Below are 7,377 nucleotides of genomic sequence, written 5' to 3' on the forward strand. Positions count from 1 at the left end.
ATAACTGTCGCATTCGTAACAAGGCATGATTGGCATTTAGGGACGGAGGTCTCAGAGCTGGTAATCCGGCAGGCATGCATTTCGCCGCGACCTTTGGGTTTCGTAAGTTCAGAACCACCCGAGAACACAAGCGGTACAGCTTAGCAAGTATAACAAAAAAAAGAAGATCAACAGCCCAATGGTTAAAAAAAGATTTCAACGACCCAACAGTCAAATAAACATCTCAAACAAAAGCAACGATAGATAGTTATAACATAATTGTACCATATAAAAGCAAACATTAACTGGTTTCCCATATATTACACCATGGGCCAGATGCTGATGAAGCCATAAACGACTTCCTTATTATGAAGGCAGGCAATCAAAGTTCAGCCTGACACTGCTAGCCAACCCACCTGGAAGAGTATATTCAAAGCATGCTCTACCAGGCAACAGGGTTCCACTGAACTTCAAAATGGCGGTATGGTTGTGCGTAGATCGCGCCCTTTGATGGGCACCATCTCACATGATAACTTGGCTCCGCTGTCACTTCCTTGTGCAAATTGCAGAACTTCTTGTGGGATTTGGGCACTGAGGACATCGGGGAGTGTTCTTCTGTTATTCCTGCGCCTACGTTTGGTGATTGCACCAAGACGTCTCTTGCGGCGAGGCCAGGTCCAATGTTCTGCCCTGCTTTGAGCAAGCAGGACATTCCACTGCTCTCTTGGTGACGGGGTGCCTGGGCCTTGCCACTGGAAGAAGCTCTCGATTGTATGATTGCAATGTGTTATCTGTCCTGCTAAGTTACTTGGACTGTTACTCGCTTGCCCAAAATTAGGCATTCCTTGTGTCAGATCATGCAGAATATCCATGTCCTCTGTTAGGACTGGCAGTGGGATGCTTGACGCATTTGGTTTTCCTTTCCCTGGTTCAGTATAGGAGTGGGAAGTATTATTCATATCACGATTCACAAGCCTGACATCATTGATGGCATGCCTCTGCCTCTTATCATCCACTTCATTCTTCTTGATTCTGTCGAAATGCTTCTGAGCATGGCTTGCCAACTGAGTTGGGGTCCTGGAGGGGACAAAATACTTGGAAATGGATTTCCATTCACCTCGCCCAAAATGTTGTACACCATGTAGAAACTGCCTGCATTTGCAGGTAGATTGATAAGCTGCATTCTACTAGGCAATGAAGTGATAACTAATTTTTACAATGAGAAGTGACTACTACAAATTATAATTCAATAGACTATAAACACAAGTGATTCCATCTGAGTCTCATATGGATTCAATTTACAATATCCACAATACATATTTCTATTTGAAAAAGTTGGTGTGGATGCTCAATTGACATTTGACAACATGTGAATATATAAAAGAAAAGAGGGGCATTTTCACTACAAAGGACCACTGTGGTACGAAACAAAAGATTTCCCAGCAAAAGAAAGTGAAAACAGGTTTAGTAAAATAGGAAAGAAAAGTACCACATCATTTTGCAAGTATGCCTTTGACAAGCCATTTTAGTAACAAAGGGTCGGCATAAATGATGTTTTTAGTCTTTCCTTTTAATGACCTAATATGACATCCTTGTATGATAATTGATAGCTGTAAACATCATACTCCCTCTGTTTCAAACTGTAAGTCATTTTAGCTTTGTCATATGTCAAATTTATCTAATTTTGACCAAGTTTATAGAAAAATGTACTAACATGTACAATATCAAACAAATGCACCATCAAAATATACTTCATGGTGTATCTAATGAATCTAATTTGATGTGGGATGTTTGTGCATTTTTCTACAAACTATGTCGAAGCTAGAGAAGTTTGACTTAGGACAGCTAAAACAACTTACAATTTGGAACAGAGGGAGAACTGTTAATGGGAAAACAATTCGAGTTTCCAAACTAAAGAGCAAGTCATTTATAGGTGCTTGTCATGCAATGTAAGCAAAAGTACTTACTTTGGCATGACAATTTTTGGCTAAAACATTTCGTGAGACAGTGGCATAGCTTCTTTAATAGTTATATACAGCAAACCATCAAATATTGCTTGATCTATAATTGAAGCATTGTTCTGACATATCTTCCTAACAAAAAGACAGATATCAAAGTTTCAAGATACTATATTATATGTAGCATATTGAATATTAGTGATGTGCCTGAAGATAACAGCGTTAGAGTTTTGGTTACCCTTATGGCCTTATATATGTATATCATAATTTCACAATTATCAGTTTTCAGTCAAACTCAACCCACTATGGTGCATTTTAGTGGAACAGCAATGCCATATGTAGTGGAAATCTACAGATTGGCCAGAAATAATTCTTTACTTATGCATCTATTTATTCATTTAAGGCATACATAACCATATAAGCTGTGAAGTAAAATATAAAGGAACAAGAAATAAAATAAAACTAGATTGAAGAGGGGGGGAGAAAGGACCTGTGTTCCTCAGCAGTCCAAGTTTGTCTCTCCTTCCTTGATGATTTGCAGTGCGACTTTTGAATTCCCTCCTGATCTCCAACTGCTTTTAATACCAATTGTTTGGAAGGTTGGAACAAAGATGTTTCCACTGATGGTCCCAGAACTGAGTCATGGGTGTCTCCTTCTAAAAGTTTGTACCAATCACGCAAATCACTAGTTGTGTCATCTCTGCTCGGTTCATCATCTATCTCACCATAGAGCATATCTGCAAAGACTTCAGCATATTTATCTCTCAACTGGTGAATAGTCTTTGCAGGGAACCTCTTTTCAAGCACTTCCATCCTGTCACATGATTTTTCATTCCTTAACTCGGCAAAAAGTGCCCTGAACTCTGCTGCTTCGCATGATGTCCACTCTTGGATAGCCTTCAGATCCATAACTTCCACGAATTTGTGTCCCCTGTTGTAAAGTTAATAACATAAGTGCATATCCAATCCAACTGAAGTTGAAAGTTGAGATTTGCATGGGCAAGAAATAAGCAAGGCAAACCAAAAAAAAAAAAAAAAACTGTCACTTCCCTTACCTTCGAGATTCAGGTTGCTTGACCTAAAAAACAATTCAGGATCAGAACAACACAACCATCTAGCGGTCTTCCGTGAGCAAGGATCTAATCTTCCCACTCTTGGTAAAAGAGAGGAAGCTTTCGGGTTTTTTTAAGTCAAAGAGAGTCAAGCCTTAAAGGGAATATATAGGACTATCTGATTAATGGAAAAACTGTGTGCGGCATGCATGAAATGATATCTAGCCATATCGCGCAAAGATTATGCATTTACTTTCTCAATCACATTTGAGAAAATATAAATAGGGTTTAACATTACTATAATGCACTAGTCAATAATTGAGAACAATCTTTTGTGCCGCATATATTAATACACACAATACCATCACATAGCGTGCCAACAGAAAAAAAAAGTCAAATATGATAATGCCTTATTTAAAATATTGTATATCCACAGCAGAAACTTTAGTCTCAGAAATATTGGTTCAAGATATCGCAATAAACTTCTTGACATCCACTGGTATCTCCTATTCGACCCACTTAGAAAAAATCAACAAACCATTCTTCAAGACACTGGTAACGTGTAAGTGATAAGCCGTTTGCAAGCTATGCCATGCGTTGACTTTGTGACAATTTTCTTTCTATAACCCTTCTAAAAAATTTGATAGCATCGTACAATAATGCTGGGGATTAAAACGTTTCAATGCTTTATGCAACTCTAGAATTTGGGACAGAAGAAACACTATCGGGTTAACTGACTCCACAAACCATGGGTAAACCTGACAGCTAACAATGCCTCATATGAACTCGCTACATGAACGGTGAAGCCATTCTTTGTAGCCGAGGGATACACCAAAGTAAAAAACAGACAGTTTGTTCACTAGTGTTCTGCAGGTAGCTATGAAGAATATTTGTCACATAGTAAAATGTTATTACTATAATTAGAAAACAAATGGCTGTTGTGTAGAATTACTTCGAAAGGAACGGCACATCCCTTCGTAAGGACTGAATCATTCTTTTCCAATTCAAAAAGTTATCAAATCTACACTATTCCTAATGAGATAAAAATGGCAACCAATGTGAGTATATGGGATGACAAAGATCATAAGTGTCCAAGTCAACAATGATCCCAAAAACTATCTATTCAGTGTTCAGCTACATGAAAGGATTACTCATTTATTGCTACATATCGATAAAACAGCAGGTTTACCATTGTTGTCTTCATGTCCATTCATTTGGGATCTGATAGTGCATACGTGACGAGCTTGCCTTCCCAGTACAACATTGAAAACACTCATCAGACAATAACGCACCTGCAACATCCAGAACATGAAGCTTTAACCCATTATATCACCACATAGCAAACACTGAAGTTTTGTGGACCTTGCTTGAAATACAAACCCTCGATGGGATACTAATACAATGATTTTGTTCAAACCATAAAATATACTACCACTCAGAAACCCCCATTGACAGAGCCTATTCAAAATACAAAGCATACTATAGCTCAAAAGCACAAGTTTCAGACTGGTTTCAGAAAAAGTGCATATGCACTGAAGCAAACTGACTCGATCAGCATCAGACAAGACAAACGACCCAACCCAATCATCCATCGCCCCCAGTAACACCTAGGTTCTGATCTTCCTCCGACCCTTCCGCGCCGCCTTGCCACTGCACACGGGGGCATCCTGCAATCCATAGACCATCAAAATAAGCCACAAACGAGGTGATGCGACTGAAACGCCTCCCCCAACGAACCACCAAACGAGCCAGCACATCGACTCCCGAATTGGACGTACGTTTGCGAGCACGATCCGCGCTCTGCTTCCTTGCAGCCCAGCACCAGCTCCTCCGCGCTGCCCCCCGCGGCCCCGCCTTCACCCGGTACGGCACTGATGAAATGCCGAAATGGATTGAAAATGTGGAAGAGATCGACGTGAATGGATACCGAATCAACAATGTAGTACCGACATGGGACGGAGAAGGAGAAGAAAATTGGACGCCGAGACCCGCGCCTCGTCGCCGGAGACTAGGGTTCAGCCGTTGCCCGTCGGTGATGAACACGAAGGACTGAAGGAGTACCTGCGTTTTCTGAAAAAAGAAAGAAAGAAAGAAAGAAAAAAGTTGTTTATGCTCATCAGTTGGGTCTTGTGGGCTGTAAGAGCATGTCCAAGAGTATCCTATAATTCTTTCCGATCCATAATTTTTTAGAAAAATAGAAAAAATCCCTCTGTAACAACTCACCGGGACCTGACGGCATGCCGGCATTATTCTACAAGGAGTACTGGGAGATTGTGGGTGATCGTATAGTTGAAGAAGTGCTGCAAGTCCTGAGAGGTGGGCACATGCCTGACCGATGGAATGACACTATTATTGTGCTGATCCCAAAGGTGAAAAATCCAGAAAATATCAAAGACCTCAGACCTATAAGCGTGTGCAACGTACTCTACAAGCTAGTGTCGAAAGTGATAGCCAACAGATTAAAGGGTATCCTTCCAAAGGTAGTGTCACAGTCACAGAGCGCTTTCGTGCCGGGACGGCTCATAACTGACAACATCCTCATTGCATATGAGATGACTCATTTTTTGAAGAAGAGGATGCTGCAATTAAATTAGACATGAGTAAGGCTTACGATAGAGTGGAATGGAGTTTTTTTTTTTAAGGAAATGATGCTGCGGCTGGGCTTCCATGCTACCACTAGTAGAGAACATATCTTTGATCCTCGATTAAAATAGGCTCTAGTCCCGGAATTTTTTGCCCCCGGGAATAGAAATACCTTTAGTCCCAGTTGGAGGCTCCAACCGGGACTAAAGGTCCCTGCCCAACGGCTACTGCGCCAGACAGAGGTGGCAGGGACCTTTAGTCCCAGTTGAAGTCACCAACCGGGACTAAAGGTATACTTTTACTTCCGGTTGGTGGATCCAATCGGGAGTAAAAGTCTACTCCCGGGCTGTGGCTGCGCCTGAGGTTAGAAAGTTACCTTTAGTCTTGGTTGGATCCACCAACCGGGACTAAATGTTCTCCCTTTATAAATCGGCCGTCTCCTTCTTCCTCCCCGAGCCCGAGCTCAGCACATTTTGAAGCTCACTGCACTAGTGTTCTTGCTTCCTCCCTCCCTTCATTGTTCCTCCATCCATTCTTCGATTCCTCCGTCAATTTCTTCGATTCCTCCGTCGATTCTTCAGTTATAAAGGTTACCAATCTCATACTCTCATTTTTCACCATTTTCTTATGCCATTTTGTTCACTATATATATTTATGGTTTTTTATTGTGGTTTTTTTTTTCATTTGTAAGCAATTTGAGCTCAAAATCACTTCAAGCTTGCATATTTACATGAAAGAAGGTTAACGTATATATAAATATAAACTTAGAAAATAGTTAGAAAATTATAGCAAATCCGTACTAGTTGAACTTGCGGACCGTGTTCAGCTCGGCGAGCATGTTCTCTGTCGAGCGGTAACGGACGTCAAGGAGGAGCTTTGATTCTACGAGGGAGAGCGACAACGGTCGTGGAAGACCGTGTTCCCTTCCTCGTAGAATCGGAGCTCTTCCTTGACCAAGTACGGTGCCGTCCGGTGGAGAAATGCTCGCCGAGATGATCACGTAAGCAAGGTCAACTAGTACGGATAGTTATTTATTCACATGTCCCGATATCGTCGCAGTAGTCTGTCAATCACCGTACATAAACGTAGTATATATAAATAAAAACTTAGAAAATAGTTAGAAAATTATAGAAAATCCGTACTAGTTGAACTTGCGGACCGTGTTCAGCTCGGCAAGCATGTTCTCTGTCGAGCGGTAACGGACATCAAGGAGGAGCTTTGATTCTACGAGGGAGAGCGACAACGGTCGTGGGAGACCGTGTTCCCTTCCTTGTAGAATCGGAGCTCTTCCTTGACCAAGTACGGTGTCGTCCGGTGGAGAAATGCTCGCCGAGATGATCACGTAAGCAAGTTCAACTAGTACGGATGGTTATTTATTCACATGTCCCGTTATCGTCGCAGTAGTCTGTCAATCACCGTACTTTTTATTTTAACTTTTTATGAAATGAAAAACTTAAAAAATAGTTAGAAAATTATAGAAAATCCGTACTAGTTGAACTAGCGGACCGTGTTCATGTCGACGAGCATGTTCTCTGCCGAACGGTAACGAACGTCAAGAAGGAGCTTTGATTCTACGAGGGAGAGCGACAACGGTCGTGGAAGACCATGTTCCCTTCCTCGTAGAATCAGAGCTCTTCCTTGACCAAGTACGGTGCCGTCCGGTGGAGAAATGCTCGCCGAGATGATCACGTAAGCAAGTTCAACTAGTACGGATGGTTATTTATTCACACATCCCGATATCATCGCAGTAGTCTGTTATGTGTGTACACTCCCATTCTTCTGTTAATTTGCGGAAATATCATGTG

General features: G+C 41.4%; 1 protein-coding gene across 8 annotated transcripts; it reads right to left on the bottom strand.

The window, feature by feature from the left end:
• Positions 1-221: 221 nt before the first annotated feature.
• Positions 222-5,468, bottom strand: LOC136552284 (transcription factor DIVARICATA-like). 8 transcript variants are annotated; one of them, XM_066543811.1, is made up of 7 exons: positions 5,393-5,468; positions 5,213-5,317; positions 4,940-5,059; positions 4,768-4,860; positions 4,179-4,656; positions 2,428-2,868; positions 222-1,131 (listed from the first exon to the last, which is right to left on the bottom strand). In XM_066543811.1, the coding sequence occupies exons 6-7, from the start codon at positions 2,844-2,846 to the stop codon at positions 450-452; spliced, it is 1,101 nt and encodes a 366-aa protein (XP_066399908.1). In that variant the 5' UTR covers positions 2,847-2,868; positions 4,179-4,656; positions 4,768-4,860; positions 4,940-5,059; positions 5,213-5,317; positions 5,393-5,468; the 3' UTR covers positions 222-449. The 8 variants fall into 8 exon arrangements, with proteins under 8 accessions (XP_066399908.1, XP_066399912.1, XP_066399911.1 ...); XM_066543815.1 differs by lacking the exon at positions 5,393-5,468 and having other exon boundaries at positions 4,179-4,281; positions 4,597-4,656; positions 5,213-5,367; XM_066543814.1 differs by lacking the exon at positions 5,393-5,468 and having other exon boundaries at positions 4,179-4,281; positions 4,570-4,656; positions 5,213-5,367.
• Positions 5,469-7,377: the final 1,909 nt, after the last annotated feature.

Source organism: Miscanthus floridulus, chromosome 4 (assembly GCF_019320115.1).
Source record: "Miscanthus floridulus cultivar M001 chromosome 4, ASM1932011v1, whole genome shotgun sequence".
In the NCBI taxonomy this organism is placed as follows: domain Eukaryota; kingdom Viridiplantae; phylum Streptophyta; class Magnoliopsida; order Poales; family Poaceae; genus Miscanthus; species Miscanthus floridulus.

Excerpts from the sequence above, each read along its gene's own strand:
- LOC136552284 (XM_066543811.1), bottom strand. The coding sequence starts at position 2,846 with ATGGATCTGAAGGCTATCCAAGAGTGGACATCATGCGAAGCAGCAGAG. Across the intron at positions 1,132-2,427 it reads TGGACTGCTGAGGAACACAG|GCAGTTTCTACATGGTGTAC; the intron begins GTCCTTTCTCCC and ends CTGCAAATGCAG.